The sequence below is a fragment of the Neolamprologus brichardi genome, chromosome 15 (genome assembly GCF_056152115.1).
Source record: "Neolamprologus brichardi isolate AB-2024 chromosome 15, ASM5615211v1, whole genome shotgun sequence".
In the NCBI taxonomy this organism is placed as follows: domain Eukaryota; kingdom Metazoa; phylum Chordata; class Actinopteri; order Cichliformes; family Cichlidae; genus Neolamprologus; species Neolamprologus brichardi.
The window spans coordinates 38182126-38201262 of record NC_142118.1 but is presented as its reverse complement, the minus strand read 5'-3'; the positions used below and the strand labels follow the sequence as shown (position 1 = coordinate 38201262).

Here is a 19137-nt window from a genome sequence, read left to right as displayed (position 1 = left end):
AAAGGTAATAAACAAACAGACGAGAGGCGATTTTAAAAACGTGTCTTTATTCTCTGAAGAGCAGGACTTTAGTGTTTGAACTTTACAGACACTTGAGGACACTGAAGTTGCAAACGGTTCCTCCGGGACAGCCACACAGCTTCCCGATTCTCGAAGCCTTACGTATTGCACACTGCTCACCTGCATCACACTGACATACAAAAACACAACATGTCTTTCAGTCTGGACACAGTTATGATATTTGCTAGTACAGTATTAGTTGGACAAACAAAGCCTGACAAGTACATTGTTACATATTCATATAAAAAGAGATGTGAATCACCAGAAACCAAAAAGGTTTGTGTCTGTAAATCTTTCGTTTCTGTGGAAGATGGGAGGCATTTCAGTTTGGCACGAGGCCGATTGTCTTATCCACTCAGGATCAATGGTACTTTATTACTTGGATGGCATGCAGTGTGAGAAATGTGCATGCTTACTCTGGAGGTGGAAATCTGCTAACCTGAACACCTAAAATAAATCCCAAGCTATCTGATCAGCACTGGAGGAGGAAGAAATGAACGATCGTACTTACAGCAGCGAGCCAGCCGAGTTTTTTCTCTGAGGATGGCAGCTGTTTGCCCTTTAGCTTCTCCAGAACTTCCTGCAGAGCTTCAATCTAAGGAGGAAAAGAGATCACGTTAAAATCTGACTCAGAAATCAGAAGAACTGAAACTAACATCATATTATGTTTATGGCTACGTCCATCGAATTCATTTGAGATCCCAGAGGAGCATTTACCATCATCAGCCTGGATTGATAATGATCAGCGGCACATACTCTGTAGGTTTTAAGGGCTGTAAACATTGCATGAATTCAGACTTGGCTTCATAACTATTACATTTCTTGTATATCTAATTTTCATACTACATGTGGACAGTGTTTCAAATAAAGAGATAAGCATGTAAGCTGCTTGGCACCAAATACAGCTGTCAAAGACTACGGTTTGCTCTTGAGGTTTCTGAGAGATCCGGCTTTTAGGCCTGGGAGGCCTTAAAGAGGCCTAAAGCATTCAGCTTTGCCCGTGATAATCATTAGCATGTTAACACTAAACTGCTTCAATTAAACTGGTAACATTTTCAAGTCAACTTCTCATAATGAAGAAAATGCTAGCATAATTTAACAGCTCTAGATGATGATGTCAGCATGATGGCTGAATAACTGAGCCCCCCTCTCTCCTTTACTGCAAAGGAAGCCTTTATGATACAGCCAATACAAGAAGGTGGCTCAGCCCTGAAGTTTGTACTGGATTTAGTTTATATCAATCAAAGCCGACTAATTTTTAACATTTCTTGCAAGTCCTGTTTGCAGGAAAGCCAAATAAAATACAAGACTGACCAAAATCTCAAATTTGCAAAACTCAACCTGCAGGCAGCAGCTGATGGACAACATGGTCATGCAGAATGGACGACAGACCTAGCTTCAGATTTGTTCCTAAAGGCGTTGCTGTTGTGGGTTAGTACAGACAAAACAATTCAGAAACAAAATTTGTAATGAAAAAAAAATTGTTGCAGCCCCAACAATCAGCCCCCTTTGTCTTTATAGCATCATCATGACCCATCATAGGTCAGCCATGACGTTGCTACTCACCAGCTCTTTCTCTTCTTGTGTCTCGATGGCGTCGTATTCGGCTGATCTCTCTTCGATTGGCTCCTCGCAACTCCCTAAAACAACGAGCAGCCAGCAGGAGGCACCGAGAAGCAGCATCCTGCTGCTGACCATTGTGCTGAAGGACTGCCGGCAGGTAACGGACACTAAAAGATGCTGGCCAGCGACGCTCGGTGTGCTCCCTGATTCTGAGGCTTATTCTCAGATGTTTTTAAATGAGCAGCTCTGACGTCACTCAGACAATGTTTAGTTTTCAATAATGAGACAATCAGCCGTCTCACATCTGAGGTCAACTGTGAGAAGAACCTCTGCTCTGTCAAACAGGACATGAAAGCAAGATTTTCATTTTTTAATATTGGCTTCAAATCAGACTTAAGAGATGACACGATTCCTGCTGCCATACACCACCACCACACATTCATTTTAAATATTCTCTCAAATCAAACTGATCAGTGTTTCAAAACGATCAGTTCTTATTGCTGTGATTTATGAATGAAGCCTCTTTACAAACAGCAGCTTGATAGGAAGCGGTGCTACGCCCAAAGGTCTTCATGTGTCACCGTTTACGTCAAAGCACATAAGAAGCTTTAACATCTAATCAATGGAGTCAACATGCAGAGCAAAGAGGGTTAGAGTAAAGTTCAGTGGCATGAATGAGGAGCAAATGTCAACCGGCAAAAATAAAACCATGTGCAGGATCAGAACCTGCCACAGGAAGTGGATCTGTTTTTTTAAGCCACAGAAGAAGATGACGCTCAGAGGTAATCCAGCTTTCTTTTTAATAACAAATAATCTGATTTAATTTGTCAACAGCTGCAACTTTGAAACAAACACTTCATATTCGCTTCAAAAAAAATAAACAACAACAAAAATTCCACTACATGCACCGTTTCCATGACAACATTCAACTAAGAACAAATAAAATACTTGTAGAAATACAAACAATAATCAGAATACAAATGAACGTGAGCTGTGAATGAAAGGTGAACATCCCAACTGCATCTTGTCCCCTGATTCTCTCGACTCTACAGTAAAGAGATAAAATAAATAAATGCATACATTTAAGATCAGTCACTGCTCAGATCCTGCACTCATTCAAACTTTTTCCTTTTAATCAGGTAAGTCTGTAGAAACACAGCTGAAGAGAAACGCTGCTGTCAGAGAGATCTTCCAGGAACAGAGACACCATTATCTGGATAATCGATTGGTCAGCAGGCTGTGATTTTCTGTTTACCTCTAATCTGGAACCTAACCTGCTCCTTAGGCCTATTTCATACGTTTCCAAGATGATTTACCCCAGTAAGACGTGAACCACCTTCACAGTACAAAAAACCCAGGGTTAACCCCGATAAGCCAAAATTATGCTTATAATACAGGCCTCTGGTCCATAACTTGCAACTGTCATCTGAGCCAATGTTGGGACTTTTAAAGCGTTTTCTATTTATAAAGACCTCCTCAATGGCCATTTAGGCTAAACAGAGGAATTAAGTGACCGATGAACAATTAAATGACAGAAAAATAACCTCTATCTGGTCTTTAAGTCTGACGTCATCAGCCGTGTCAGGCCCAAACTCTGCTTCAGGTCCCGAAGTCAAACGAACACTGCAGCATCACTGAGAGTTAAAAACTGTCTAAATTCTTTCATCTTTAATAAAATGATCAGCGTTGCTGCTTTACCAGGTGTAACAATTCAGTTTAACATCCAGGCATCCATGAAAACAGAATTTATTACATTTAACAGAGTTAGAAGTTAGCAGGAAGTTAGCTTGCTAGCTTCCACCTAAGCATGATATAGCATGTTCTGACTGAGAGATTTGTGAATAAATTAAAACGTACAGCTCTGTTATCACTTCCAACATAAATAAAGACAGAAAACTAAACAGCAGGGACGTTTGTAGGGTTACTGAAGTTGGGCTAGCTGGTAGATAATGATGTGCTACGTGATCGCTAGCGACACAGCTATGTTAGCATAACATTAGCACAGTGAAGCTGGAGGATGATGCTAACTTTTTTCCACTGGATAAAAGTTGACGTGAGGGTTCCTGATGGTTAGAGACAAATGCAATCGCATGGCAGGATGCTGTAAACGGACCAAACTTCAGCAGGAGAACAACTGAGATAATCCATCCACAATACGAGGTTAGTCATTCATATACTGCTGCTGGGCTGCAGTTACATCGTAAGGGTTTAAACACTGAGCTGTAAAATGAACAGTGGTGATAAAAACCGAGAGAGGCCGACAGCGATCACTGACTGTGTTTACGGGCTTGTTGAGATTAAACAGAACAAGATACGAAACATTAAAACATGTTAAAAACACAACAGCCTTAATAAACACAGAGCAGTTTGGACCTGAAAGGGTTCATCAGGTCATCGCTTAAAGACCAGATAGAAGTTTTGGTTATAGAAAACAAATATAATAAAGCAAAATAAAATTATTTTGTGGCAGAGGTGTAAGGAATTAGCACAAACTATGTTTTATAAATAGAGGACAGTCTGGGCTATGAGCTACCAGGGCTATTTGTGTCATTTTCCACATTTATCACGTGGAAAAACTGAGACATGCTGTTGAAATTACACGTTTTTCTTCTCAGGAATCTCAGGAATTTGTCTCTCCCGCTGGTCTCAAACTGGAGATCTTTCACGTTACAAAAGTGTAAACCACTACTCTATGAAGCTATGCATACACTCCATGGCATAAATATACCCTAAAAAACTTTATATATACACTGACATGTTTTCCTGTGATGCGATGCCTTTGTGTGAAGCGCATTATCAACATATTCTATTCCTGCCTGTCTGAGTCTGCGCACATGTTCAGTGTGGATTCTCACCTCAGTCTCTGGAGGTCGGCTTGAACATCTGCTGAGCCTGAAACAAATTCACGACACATAAGTTCAAAAGCAAGTGTCACATTCTTATATTTATAACTGTGCTACAAAAAATTGATTTAATGACACAAGCAAAGTCCTGAGTGTTTCTGGAAAAGCCTCGTCTCACCCCCAGCTCTTACAGTGTTCACTACTCTGTTACATTTCAATGCAATCAGTATCATTTACTGTTTTTTTTAATACACCTATAATTCATTTATCAAACGATGCTTTCTACTAGCATCTACTGGGCTTCACCTCAGGTCATGTTTGTGCTGCTGGTGACTTTGTAGCATTTCTGATGATTATCTGACAACTAACGCAGTGTTGGAGCTATTTGTTCTTATTTTTTATTATTTTGAAATTAGTTAAAGTTTGTTGTTAGTTTACTTATATTTTGGGGTTTATTTACAAGTTTATTTGTCGGTTAATATTTTTCAATGTTTTGTTTGTTTGATGTTACTTTGTTAAATTAGTCAGGAAGAGCTGTAGGGCCATTTTTGTTTCTATAAATAAAGAGACTGGTATAGGACCAGCATGCACTGGGGTGGGGCTATGTTTTTTTTTTTTTACCAGAGCAGGAGAAGCAGCAGGAAGTAACAAAAAAAATGGATCTTGTTGTTGCTTGCCAAACTGGATAAAATAAACCATAAAAACGTGGTAAAAAAAGTGGACTTCTTTTGCCTGCGTACGAAATAGTATCTCAGTGCAGCAGTGGCTTGTGGACTTTTAATTGTGGGATGTTTGGTTGGTCAAACAAAAGGAAGTACAAAGAGTTTCAGCACAATTTCAGCACAATGAACTGCAGTTGTGAGATTAATATGCAAAATATTACCGGAGGTCAACTTTTTAAGGTTTATTATAACCTCCCCTTAACTGGCAGTTCATTACAACTGTACCATCAAACCAACCGGTCACATGGTTTGGATAAAACACGTGACCTCTCAAGTGCTGCGTACTTCAGAGCTACAGACCTCACATATGAAGACAACAGAGATGGATGAAGATTGATTATTTTTTTTGTCACAATTGTCAACTTGTTTTGTTTTTGTTTAAATGGCAGTCACACATCTTGTGATTTACAACCATGATACGACCATGGGCCACATAACGAGAACAACAGGAAACAGCTGGGGGTGAAAGAGCGTTGGAACCTTTAGTGAAGTATAAACTTCAAAACCATAAAAGGGGTTGCAGCTAGCTGTCACTGATGCATGATAATATACTCTGCTGACGCACACAGGGCGTGTACCGCACTTTATACAGCCCAACATCAACGAATCGGGACACTGTCTAATAACCTGCTACTGACCATGAAGCTGCCCGTGTGGAAGCCACACATGTACCACAACATCAACATGCTGGATGTGGAATCAGTGCCAGGAGAGCCATCAGACTCTTTCCCACCAAACATCCACGAGGGAGGAGGAGGAGGAAAAGGGGGTGGAGTCAGGAAGGACAAGCGATCCTGACGAGGGAGACACCGGCACAGGAAACATTATTATTACATTGAAAACAACATTAATAAACATTAACTTGATCCAAAGTAAAGAGAATTTGATTTCCATGTGAAAAAGAAAACGTGAACAACGTCAACATTAAGCAGATAAATAAAAATGGATACAGCACGGCAATGCAATGTTTTGTGTATCCATGTTGTGTTAACAGAGACAAAATATTGCTATATTATTATTTAAATTGCTATTACAAATTTAACTTTGCAGTACTAAATTAAAATCACTTCCTCTTTTAGTCACTAGATGGTGCTGTTGAGTGTTTTGCTAGTTCCTACAGACAGGTTTATAAAACAAAGACTGAGACATTAGAGAAAAATCAGAGCATTTAAAAACATCTAGACTTATTTGGGATTTATTTTTATTTTTCAAGAACAAAAAAAATCTCATAAGCTGAATAAATGTAGGTTTACCTCTGAGGCCGAATGAGGAGGAGGAGGAAAAGGAGGGAAGCTGTGACTGGTTGTCTTTTCTGCTCCTACTGTCTGCTGGCTTTCTTTCTTCTCCTCAGCTTCTTTCTCCACTTTGCGCTGATCACCAGGTCTCTCCTTATCCTGCAAAAACACGTATGACAAAAAACACACAAAATATCAGAGGAATCTTTTCTGTAAAGTAGATACTAGCTATGAGACAAATTATAAATAAATTAGGCTATACTGACACTTATAGTGTATCTATTAAACTTTTCTGAATTGACATCAAAGTGAACAGTGTGATCAGTAATCCAACCGGCATTTAAATGATTGGTTATATGACTTTTTAAGTTAGAAGTAGAAACTAGTTATGTTCTTGGCTTCTGGTTCTTGGTTGCTTAGTCTGCAGTTTAAGAATAACATCAGTAGTGCTGTGTGTCTTGATGCATGCTCAACCATCCAGGTAAGTAAATCCCAAAAGGTTGATTTTGTTATCTGGACGTTTTCAGTGGGAGAAACGTTTCGTCGCTCATCCAGGTGACGTCTTCAGTCTCAGCTGCAGGTTTCAATCTTGTAAACAGGACATTTGCATAATGACTGAAACCAGCCCACTGAAGGAACAATGGGCTGGGAGGTCAGTTCCTTAATCATTAATATGCAAATTCTCATGACCATTGATTAGAGCTGGGCGATAGAACAATAACGATATGTATTGCGAAATAACTTTTTCTCGATAGAAAAGTTAAACTATTGCGATAGACCTCATCTCTCCTGCCCTCTTAAAAAAAAGAAAAAAAAAAAGAACAGCCAATCAAAATTAAGTAGCGCAGAGCCGAACCAATCACAGCCGCAGCGTCACGTGACTTGTTACGTACAGCACAAGTGCCAAGCCGCACATGTGTATTTGTTTGGGAAGCAGCCAGCCGCCGTGCCGCCCGGGTAATGGAGGAAATGAGTGTGGCGACTAGAGAAAAATCAACCGAGAGCGTGAGCGAAGGTTACCGAAGAGAAAACAGATGATGGTTCCAACGCCGGAGAGATTTGTCTGATCTTCTGTAAAACAAACTAAGATTTATTTTTAGAATTAATATTTTGTTTCTAAGTGGAATTGACAATTTAGTCTGTTTTGAAACTTAAACGCTTTAGCGGCTGCCTTTTGTGTAGTTTGCAATATTTGCCTTTATTTATCTGAAAAAGTCTCATGTTCCTTAAGCACATCTACCCTGTTGAACTTATTATGGGAAATAAATATTTAAATCAAAACAAGCTGCTGATTATTTCACATTTTACTTGTGAGCAACGGCACCTTTAAATCTTACAAATACAGTGATTTGGCTTATATCGTGATATATATCGTTATCGCCTGAAATGAAAAAAACATTGTGATATGAAAAAATCTTATATCGCCCAGCATTATCACGACCGCAACAACCGTGAAAATAGTTGGAAGGACTTTGCTGCTCAATCACAGCTGATCATGTTTTTCATTAGCAATTTAGCAAAGACGATGGTTGTGGTGTGCGTCTGTGTGAGTGAAAGACAGAGAGGGAGAGACAGATTTTGTGTTATAAGCTTTATGTTATGGACGCACAATGTGAGACCGACAAACTTCTCACCCCTGCGAGTCAATCGTACAGTTTGAGCAGGAGCTGAATAACGTAACTGATAAAAATCACAATCACAGCTTAAGCGAAAATCCGCAGTGATCCCGTACTAGAGCAGGGCGATGTGACCAAAAATATTTATCACGACATACATTTGAAAATTTGCGATAACAATATAACTGACGACCGTTGCAAGAGCTTGGTTCGCATTGCCGGCAATAAGTCGGACTCGTTCCCGGTGAGTGATGGGCTCCGCCAGGGCTGCCCTTTGTCACCGGTTCTGTTCATAATTTTTATTGACAGGATTTCTAGGCGCAGCCAAGTGGCGGAGGGCTTTCGCTTTGGTGGCCTCAGGATCTCATCTCTGATCTTTGCGGATGATGTGGTTCTGTTGGCTTCATCGGGGGAGGGCCTCCAGCTCGCACTGGAGCGGTTCGCAGCCGAGTGTGAAGCAGCGGGAATGAGGATCAGCACCTCCAAATCTGAGGCCATGGTTCTCAGCCGGAAAAGGGTGGAGTGCCCACTCCGGGTCGGGGATGAGGTCCTGCCCCAAGTGGAGGAGTTCAAGTATCTCGGGGTCTTGTTCGCGAGTGATGGGAGAAGGGAGCCGGAGATCGACAGACGGATTGGGGCTGCAGCTGCAGTAATGCAGACGCTGCACCGGTCCGTCGTGGTGAAGAGGGAGCTGAGTGTAAAAGCGAAGCTCTCAATTTACCGGTCGATCTACGTCCCTACCCTCACCTATGGCCACGAGCTGTGGGTAGTGACCGAAAGAACGAGATCGCGGATACAAGCGGCGGAAATGAGCTTCCTCCGAAGGGTGGCTGGCATCTCCCTTAGAGATAGGGTGAGAAGTTCGGCCATCCGGGAGGGGCTCAGAGTAGAGCTGCTGCTGCTCCACATCGAAAGGAGCCAGCTGAGGTGGTTTGGGCATCTGGTAAGGATGCCCCCTGGGCGCCTCCTGGGTGAGGTGTTCCAGGCATGTCCCACCGGGAGGAGGCCCCGGGGCAGACCCAGGACACGCTGGAGAGATTATATCTCTCGGCTGGCCTGGGAACGCCTTGGTGTTCCCCCGGATGAGCTGGAGGAGGTGGCTGGGGAGAGGGAGGTCTGGGCCTCTTTGCTTAGGCTGCTGCCCCCGCGACCCGGCCCCGGATAAAGCGGATGAAGATGGATGGATGGAATATAACTGACGATATAATTGACACGAGACAAAATACTTTACAACTCCACAACTTTATTAGTGCAAAAAAAAAAAAAAAAAAAATCAATGTATTTTCACTTAAACAAGCAGCTATTTTTTATGTGCATCAAAGTTGTATAAAAATTTAAAAGTGCAAATGCAAATTTCTTGCTGACAGTTTAACCAAAAGGCATTTCCAGTGGAAATTGGCCGACGTATCCTCAGCATAACCATGTAAACTTAAAAAGAGCTTATACACACACAATACGGTAACATTATGTTGAAGCACAGTACGTATCACTCCGCGAGGCTCCACCTACGATAACCGTAATGCTCCGACAATCCATCAAGCGGTGCGGCTTCGTAGCTTAGCAAAGTCGTACTGAAGCATTTGACAGATTTTCGAGCGCCGTGCACATAAAATCGTTTCGAGGTCAGTAAACACAACCAGAGTTCATACATAAGGCACACGGGATTATAAGGGGCTCTGTCGACTTTCAGAAAAATCAAAGGATTGATTTTAAGTGCGCCGTATTTTCCAAACAACACGGTAATAACGACGGCCCGCTAGCATGCTCTACCAAAAATAGTGCTTTGTTGTGTATCTGACAGACGAAAGCTAAACCAGCTCCACACCACTGAAGCTGCAGCATTTTTACAAACCAGTTCTGGTTCATCTGTTTCATTCAACGATCCGCTCTCGCCCTTCTCATTCTGCGTCACCGCCATGTGCGTATGTAAACAAAGGCACTGCGCATGCGCGTTTTACCCATATTCTATCAGATATGTCATTTTCCTATCGTTGCCCAACATTACACCGGTGTTAACGTGAACAGTATGATATGGCCCAGCCCTAGCCCGTATGTGTCAGGAGCATCACAACAGTTGAGACGCATTTTTTCTAAACAGAGTCTCTCACTGCGCCAAACATTGGTCCACTCCAACGATCGGGGCCCCGACACAAACAAAGTGTACGCTGTTAAGTGCAGGAGGAGCCAGGATTTATACATCGGGGAACCAAACAACCTCTGGCGAAGCGGATGGCACAACACAGAAGAGCTACCTCGTCAGGCCAGGACGTCTGTTTCAATGATGAGGATGTAACATCCTGGACAGGGAGGAACGCTGGTTTGAGGGCGGAGTCAAGGAGGCCATTTACGTGAAAAGGGAAAGACCATCTCTGAATCGAGGAGGGGGCTTAAGGGTCCATCTGTCTCCATTTTACAATGCTGTGATTGCAGCCATTCCCCAACTCTCTGTGACTGAGACTCATGGACATTGATCAGTGGTTGTTGATCAATGGTCATGAGAATTTGCATAATTAAGATTAAGGAACTGACCTCCCAGCCCATTGTTCCGTCAGTGGGCTGGTTTCAGTCATTGTGCAAATGTCCTGTTTATAAGATTGAAACCTGCAGTCAGCTGAGACCGAAGAAGTCACCTGGATGATGACGAAACGTTTCTCAAACTGAAAACATCCAGATGAACAGAATCAACTTTTTAGGCTTTTATAAACCTCTTGAAGGCTCTAATGTTCTGATCACTCACCCATGAATCACTCTATTTAGATTCTTGACCACAAACGGAGACTCACTCTGGAGTAGTTCTGATCATCTTTCCCTGCAGACCTCCTCTCTGCTCCTCGTTCTCCTTGGTTCTCCCGACTTCTCCGCCTGCTTGTTAAATTGGACCTCCAGTTGCTGGCCTACAGGAGAACAACACAACACCTGAGACACTGATCAATGAAATTAAAAACACAAAAGAGAGCAGAACAAACAAAACCATCATTTTAAATAGTTAAAACAGAAAGCCTGCCCCTCCACTTCATATCAATGATGAGAAAAGCTTTTAGACCACATCAAAGAGGTGAAATTCTGCCCTCATCAGACAGCAGGGAGGATCAGAAGTGAACTACATCTAATTAAAAGAGTCCTTTAATAAAGAAATGCATTTGGTTTTTTGTTATTTTAGTTTAACTGCTTTCATATTCGTGCCATGGTTCAGTTTTTTAAAAATGCACACAATGTTGGTCCATAAATTTACTTTTTTGTTACTATTGTTTCTCTACTGCTTTGAAAAGTCCTGAACACTTTCTTTCATCCTGAACATAGATTACATATAAACGGTAGACATCACAGCTTCGGTGACTAGCTTGATTAGCATGCTATATCCACCTATACTGCACAGGTGCAGATAACTGCCGATCAGAGCTAAACAACGTACAAAAATAATACCAGAATTTCACAAAACTCAAGCAGAGACAGCAAGAGCCAACCTCAAGTTATCTTTAAGGGAACTGCAATGTTGAGCTGACTGAAACTGCCGCTTCGCTACAACAAAACATTTTTTCTCAAGTGTTCATATTCATTCATGTAGGATCTTTATAATATAAAGCACTTTGGTTTGGTGCTATAAAGTCGACTTCAACTGAAGTAATAACCCTCTGTAAAACAACTGAGTAGCAGCACAAACAGCTGAAAAACAACCTGACGTGGTTTTAACCTGTGATCTGGACCAGGAAAGGTTCTTAGACTGTCTAACTTGTCAATACTCTTTATAGACATTTCCCCATCACTCGGAGCCTGGTGTGGGTCTCTACCTTGATTGTGGCGGCTCTGCTGGGTCCATAGAGCTCATCGGGAGTCAGCAGGCAGTTAACATCTTGCTCCTCCTCATTGTTGTAGTCATCAAAGCGAATGCGGCAGCGCTGACCTTTTACCCACAGAACCACAGCAGGATAAAATAAACCATCCTCTGAATACACCGCCCGACATCGAGAACCAGGCCTCCAGTCCTGAAACACATATAACCAGTTACTGAACACAAATTTACATTTTCAGTAGATTAAAAAATGATGTACTTTGATGTATATTGTGATTCCAACTGGTTTTCTGTATTCAATCAAGTGGATACAAAAAACTACTTTTATTAAGCTAAATTTACACCAGCACTACTCTAAAAAAACTCGCAGATTTAACACTGTTCATGAAGCTAAATTTAAAAAGAATAAGTGTTTTAGGTTATGGTACTTAATAGAGGTGGGAATCACCATACATCCCACGATACGATATTATTACAATACTTAACGCACGATACGATATTATTGCAATTTTTTAAAAATATTTTGCGATATTCAGATTCTGTACATAAAGGTAAACTTTATCAATATTCATTTTCTCTAATATCAAAGTCTCACACTCAGTCTTTCTCTCATTTCAGTTTGATTGTTGACAAACTGAACGGTTTGTATTACAGTCTAGTCCAACTTAACTGAATCAACCATCTGGTACAATTATAGCTATTCTGAACTATGCAGTTTATGAAAACTATGCAGCCCCTTCAGCAACTGAAGAATTTGAAAGTAAATTAAAACAAAATATAATTTTACATTAAATAAAAAAGTTTTAAACTGAATTAAAATAAAACATGTCTTAAATTAAAATAAGTAAACTGTCATGTTTATTGCTGCCAAAAACAAGTTAAACACATTTGGACAGTGAAGGAATGTCAGGATTCTTGCTCAGAAAAAGGATCAACATGCTCTGAAGTCAGAGCACAAAAACCTTTTTTGTAACAAAATATCGATTTCTGCTGTCCCTGTATCGATACATTATTAGCAAACAAAATATCACCATACTACACAGTATCCATTTTCCCCCCACCCCTAGTACTTAAAGCATGTATACCCCCATCCTGCCTAAATGGCATCACTAGATTGGCTGATTGTCTAGAGTCGATAGTTTATGTTAGCTACCTAGTCACAGAACCAATAAGTCAACGGAAAACAAGGAACGATATTATTACAATACTTAACGCACGATACGATATTATTGCAATTTTTTAAAAATATTTTGATATTTTAAAAAGCAGTTTATGGTCACTCTTGTGTTGGCCCTGACTGCAGCAATGCAGTTTATGTTTCAGGAAAAACAGAAGGAAAACGAGGAAAACTGTCCACTTTCACTCTTAAGCAGTAAGTGGCTCTTCATTGTTGGCTAACTGAAACTGGAGAATCCACAGGTTACTTGCAAAGCTGGTGTTTGTAGAGAACTAATAAATTAATAAATTACAAATGTCTTGAGGACTGTGAGGAGAGGGTGCTTGAATTCGATGCTCTGTTGGTTTGCCAAGCCAACAACGTGAGGTTGATGCTGAACCCTAAATTTGATTCCTCATTGGGTTGGGTGCACAGAGTGTTTGATACAATCAGCTGGCATAACAGATGTCCACAAGACACGATGAGTACCACTTTATGCAATAATAATAATATTTCCCACCCATTACACTGGGTCATTGTGACCATAGGACGACGGAAGGAACAGTCAATAGTGAGGAACCACTTACTGCTTAATATTTTTAATATTTATTATTATTACTATCATCATCATCACAACAACAACAACAGATATTGACAATGTTTGATGAGATATTTAAGTACAAACTATGATGAATCATTCTTCACTCTGAATGTGTTGCTTAACAAAACTGAATTAAGAAATTTTCTGGCTTTTTCCCGATTGATCTTTTGACTACATACCACAGCCAAGCAGAGCTTCCTCAGCTGTTACCATGTGCCTTTAGTTGTTCTTCTCAAATAACTAATAAGCAGGTATCAAAAGAATTTTTAAACAACGATTTTAAAAATACTGACAACTGCAGGTGCTACCCCTCAACAAGACTTTCAGAAAACTCACTCTGACATAGAGGTCAAGGTCAATACCCCATCAGCTTTTTACAGCTGAGGAGTAAACACCAAGCACTGGCTTACATATTGCCATAATATGTTAAAGTGCATTAACCTGAGCATGTGAGTTCTCCATTTGTGGTGCAGCATTAGGACTCTGAAGCGCACTCAGTTCCATGTCCTCCTCATTGCCATAGCCAGTGAAATGAACTCTGCAGTTGTTGCCATCCACAGACACCACAGTTGCTGGATACTCCTTCCCATCTACAGACCACACTGCCCGACACTGAGCTCCCACGACCCACTGTGAGACATAACAGGCTTTTTTTGCACAACATGTTATTTATTGAAATCACCAAAATAGCAATAGGTGTGTTTACTTATTTTTTTATTTTAATTGGTCAGGGAGTAGTTTGTTAGTTGATCCTGCATCAAGTTATGAAAAACAGAACAAATTCTGAGACAGTAATTTAAGCGACAAAATTATAAGCTCACAAACTTATAGTTCTCCCTGCAGCTGCAGTTCTTGATGTCTGTCTGCAGAGTGCAGCAAAGTCACACGTATCTGCTCCGAAGCTCTGGGCTACACTTAAAAACTGCTTCTGCAGATTAGCCCTCACCTGTCTGTGAGGTCATTACCTTTGACTCAGGATCAGCAGAGTCAGCTGAAGATGGACCAGCCTTCTGTCCGTCATTCTGTCCATCCCCATGTTCTGGCTCCTCTCTGCCGTCTGCCTCCTCTGAGGCTTCAAGCCCTGTCAAAGTCACATCCTGTGTACACACACACACACACACCTTATCCAAAATTTGTACAATTTTTACTATTACATGGAGGCCACAGTATTATAAAAGCTGGGAAAAGACCATTTTACTGCATTCTAGTCGACTTCTTCAACAGTTATCCACTGGTTATGGTGGAAACGTCTATTTATTTACAATTTAAAGCACAAAGCATTTAACTTTTGGCTCAGATACTCAGATTCTGTTTTCCTTTGTGCCATTTCTTTGGAAAGTAACATCCTTAAAAACAGATATGCCTGTTACGCTGAGCTTTTTCATTTGGACGCTCCCTTTAGGGGTCACCACAGCAGATTATCTGCCTCCATCTCACTCTGTGTGTGTCCTCCTTCACTACGTCAGTCAATCTTCTCTGAGGTTTTGCTATTTTCCTCCTTCCTGGTAGCTCCATATTCAACATCCTCTGTCCAAAATATCCACTATCCCAGCTCTGCACATTTCCAAACCATGTCAGCCAATCTTCTCTAACTTTGACTCAAAACTGCTCAACCTGAGTTGGGTCTTCATCTCTGCCACATCTCTCTTTTTCTCCTCAATAAAATATACTGTAAAAACATAACCAAGTTGAAGAACAAATCTTTCAGTTAAACTGACAGAAACTGCAGAGGTAACCCAGAAATTTACAGTAAATGCACCACAGTTTGGTGCAGCTTTGTGTTAAAAAAAACAAACAAACAAAAAATTAGATTTTTTTCCCTGTATTAGGATATCTTTGGGAATAAATGTGCAATTATGGATTCTGTACGGTGACAGGGGGGTTTCACTGGTCTGGCCCGCTTAAGATTAAAGTGTGCTGTATGTGACCCACAATGTGAAATGAAGGCCACTTGTGGAATAATGTAGATATTTAACTTTCAAACCCACTTGGGATATTTCCAGGGCGTCACTGAAAACTTCTGCCAGAGAACTTTGGTCTTTCACGGACTCCTCCTGAGGACAGAAAACTGTTAGCTACTCCAGCACACAGGCTAAAATCAGCACATTATAAAATATCTTCAACCCTTCAGGCCCTCGGTTTGGTGTGTAGCTAGCTAGCTGCCTTTGAGGTTTGTCGTACTGTTATTAGTCGCCGTCTGGCTGTTTTGTTAATTAAAATAGCAAATACACATAATATAAACACGTACCAGACACACGGTATCGAAAACTCCGTTTTCGGTCAGTTCAGTCATGGCTGTAAATAGTTACAGATACAACCATTTCACAAACCTTAAAAAACGCGCCAGCACCTGCGTTAACTAAACAGCTTCCGGCCCTGCATTTCAAAATAAATGTTGGGCCGGAAATAAATCTTTTAATAAAGAAGTTTCTTCCAGCTGTTTGTTTGTTTTTTGCTTGTTTGTTTTTTTAACGTCACGAACTTCTACATAAATCTGTTTTTTTAAGTACATTACTTTCATTGTTTTCCTCATATCATATCATCCCCATGCTGCGCCAGGGTATATTGGGAGCTCATCTCTGATCTTTATCATTCAGCTTGTTGTCAAATGCTTAGAAACTAAATGAGTGTGTGCAGCTGTGAGTAACTTATCCTATTGTTGGCAAACCTGGGAACTCACAAAAGGTCCACACATACACAAACCGTTTAAAAGCATGGGAAAGAATATTAAGAAAGACACGTGCAATAAAAATTGAAAGAAATTATTTTATATTATATATATATATATATATATTTATTTATTTATTTTTTACAGAAACTTCGTTAACTACAACCCCACAAATCTGATAAATTACAAAAAAGAAAAAAAAAAAAAGAAAACGAATCACCTTTGTTCACTCATATGTCTACACCAGGATGAAATTCCAGTAGGCTGCTGGTACAAAACTGTCAAAGCCTTTTCATATTTTTATTTCATCAATTCTAGATCCTCTGAACTGACGCGATTAGCTTTGTAAACGTAACTATGATCTTCGAGGTGCTGCAGACACACCCACATTGTGCACGCGGAGATCACGTTTGATTATTAGTTTGTTTTTTCGTTTTAGCTGCTTTTTCTGCCCCATGTTCACAGGTGCTCCGCCTACGTCTGATTTTTTTCTACCTTTGCAGCAGCTAATCATCAGAAGACTGCACGCGTATTTCCTCGTTTTTACCTTTGTTTACAAGACCTGTGCTGGCAAATGGTATGGGGGCAGTAATTAATTTCAGTTTACTTTAATAGGTAATTGCACTACCGAGCATCAGGATAAAAGTAGAAAAGTTATAGATTCACAGGACTTGAGAGTTGTGTGTGGAATGCGGGAGCGAACCAGGAAAAGAAACATTCGCTCTCACCGGGGGCTAAATCTAAAGCACGGTCCCTTCTCAACAGTTTTTGACCAATCAGATAGACGCGCATTCTCTTTTATAAATAAAAAGAGAGTGTGTGTAAAATAAAGGAGATGCCTATCAGAGAGTGCCATCTCTGCAATGACTCGTAATTACGCATTGACAGGATGTTCCGACCGATATTTAGTGACACAGCACCAGCCGCAGAAAACTGTGGAAGTTTTCTTTTTACAAACCCATCTTCTTAAGTCATGGTCTTGCAGTCTTGACTTTACCTCGTGAAGAAAACTCCGGTCCACACACACACCGAGACGGGTTTATCTTTTTGCCTCTACACCGCCCGGCTAGCTCAGTCGGTAGAGCATGAGACTCTTAATCTCAGGGTCGTGGGTTCGAGCCCCACGTTGGGCGAGTCCTGTTTTTTTGGCAACTTCCTCACGTGTGAAGTCTTTGCACGCATCCAAGAGTTAGCTCAACCCACTACAACTTCCAAGCTAGCAAGACTTATCTGTTCATTCTAGCATTAACAGCTCCATTAATATGCGGCACACACGTACCACATGTTCACAGCATCTAGTAAAGACAGGCGTAATTATGATAACAATGAACTAAAACAATCAGGAACTTCAGGGTGGATAAAGATAGACAGATATAATTAGTGTTGGAAAAGAAATGACACCGACCTCTCCCACAGGGGAATTGCAGAAAAGGGAGTGGCCAACCGGGTAGCCCAAATTTATAGCGTTGCACCAAAGCAGAAGAAAGGGATGAGGAGGGGCACTAAATGATAATAAAGATAACTACAGGCTCTGTGGTCCTACAGGTCATGTATACCAGCAACAGTTTGGGGTTTATAACACATTTTGTGTAATTATAACAATATGTAATTTATGACCCGGCTACACCGGGTCATTTTAATAGCGTCACATTTGACGTTGGCTCACTGTCTCCAGCAACTGCTGATAGCTAAACTTTCTTAACACGTTAGTTGTGCTGCTCTGGTCACTTTTGTTTCGAGATTTCTTAACGCCCCCCCTCAGAGTTTGCCCCCCGTCTTTTTTGATACAGCGAATGTCATTGTGATTGTTTGTAAGGCGAGAAACGGAGTCTCGGAGTCTCTTCAAAAGCAACCGAATTAGTTGCATCACATATTATGTCTAATTCAGTCTTGAGTCTTTAGTCATCAAACCTGAGGCCAAGCAGTAGCGGTTTTAGATACGGGCGACACGGGCGGTTGCCCGGGGCGGCATCGTGGTGGGGGGCGGCATCACCGGCATCGGCAAAAAAAAAAAAATGCTCGTACTCATGCTGCCCCGACGTCAGCCAGCGCATATTGGAATGGCATAAGCACTGATCGGTTTTCTATCGCCCATTTGCTGGGAGTAAGGGCGCCCTCCGTTTGCGAGGTGAGCCTGCTGCTTGCTGCACAGGGAGGAGAGGGCGGGGCGGCGGGGGATTCTCTGGCTGGCTGGAGCAGCATCTAATAACCAACTCGCAAAATAAAACAAAATAAAAACAAACCAACAAACACGAAAACACCAGACATCATGATACAGACTTATCATTTGCACCGATGTTTTTTCGAAATTCTATACACGAAAAGTGAGCGCGAGCCCTCGGTGCGCCTGCTCGCTGCTGAAGTCAAAGTAAACTTTATTGTCATCTCCGCTACATACAGTCCAGTATATAGAGAGACGAGATGACGAGGCTCCAGTTACAACAGTGCAAGTAAACAAACAATAAATATAAGAAGAGTAAGAAAATAACTATACACTTTAGGACTCGGGGTAAAGGGATCAATAACAATTTAAAATTTACAGTTTGATGATTTAAAGTCTCACACAAGCCGTCGAAAGGGGCGGTGGGCCCTGCTGCTTCCAAATAGAGCACATTGCATTTATAGTGATGTAAATCCAAGCCCATTATGTATTCATGATCTGAATCCTGGGTTGTGTGAAATCTCAGAAATGCACCTTAGACAAAGCAAATCTGTGAACTAAGGTGTAGGTGTGTTAGATCATGTTGTGGTGATCCTCGGGTTGGGGGATGGGTGTTCATACTGGAGTGCAAAATTAAAACCAATGTAAGATGGACAAGAAAAGTTCAAAGCCATCAGGTCCTCAGTTTAGAAAAAATTGAAAAGAAGAGGAGGAGAAACGAG

At 41.1% G+C, this 19137-nt stretch overlaps 2 protein-coding genes and 1 non-coding gene across 4 annotated transcripts; 1 reads left to right on the top strand and 2 right to left on the bottom strand.

Annotated features, from left to right (window-relative positions):
* Positions 1-48: 48 nt before the first annotated feature.
* Positions 49-1869, bottom strand: LOC148098643 (cocaine- and amphetamine-regulated transcript protein-like). The gene is made up of 3 exons (XM_087852861.1): positions 1627-1869; positions 572-655; positions 49-190 (listed from the first exon to the last, which is right to left on the bottom strand). The coding sequence occupies exons 1-3, from the start codon at positions 1756-1758 to the stop codon at positions 83-85; spliced, it is 324 nt and encodes a 107-aa protein (XP_087708987.1). The 5' UTR covers positions 1759-1869; the 3' UTR covers positions 49-82.
* A 535-nt stretch (positions 1870-2404) lies between these two features.
* Positions 2405-15941, bottom strand: LOC102798146 (uncharacterized). Of its 2 annotated transcripts, XM_087852428.1 has the most exons (10): positions 15835-15941; positions 15575-15640; positions 14552-14683; positions 14028-14216; positions 11828-12022; positions 10823-10933; positions 6442-6582; positions 5827-5982; positions 4479-4515; positions 2405-2669 (listed from the first exon to the last, which is right to left on the bottom strand). In XM_087852428.1, the coding sequence occupies exons 1-9, from the start codon at positions 15877-15879 to the stop codon at positions 4480-4482; spliced, it is 1071 nt and encodes a 356-aa protein (XP_087708554.1). In that variant the 5' UTR covers positions 15880-15941; the 3' UTR covers positions 2405-2669; position 4479. The 2 variants fall into 2 exon arrangements, with proteins under 2 accessions (XP_087708554.1, XP_087708555.1); XM_087852429.1 differs by lacking the exon at positions 14028-14216.
* Positions 15942-17314: 1373 nt separating this feature from the next.
* Positions 17315-17387, top strand: trnak-cuu (transfer RNA lysine (anticodon CUU)). The gene has a single exon. It is a non-coding gene; the product is annotated as a tRNA-Lys (tRNA).
* The last annotated feature ends 1750 nt before the right edge of the window (positions 17388-19137 follow it).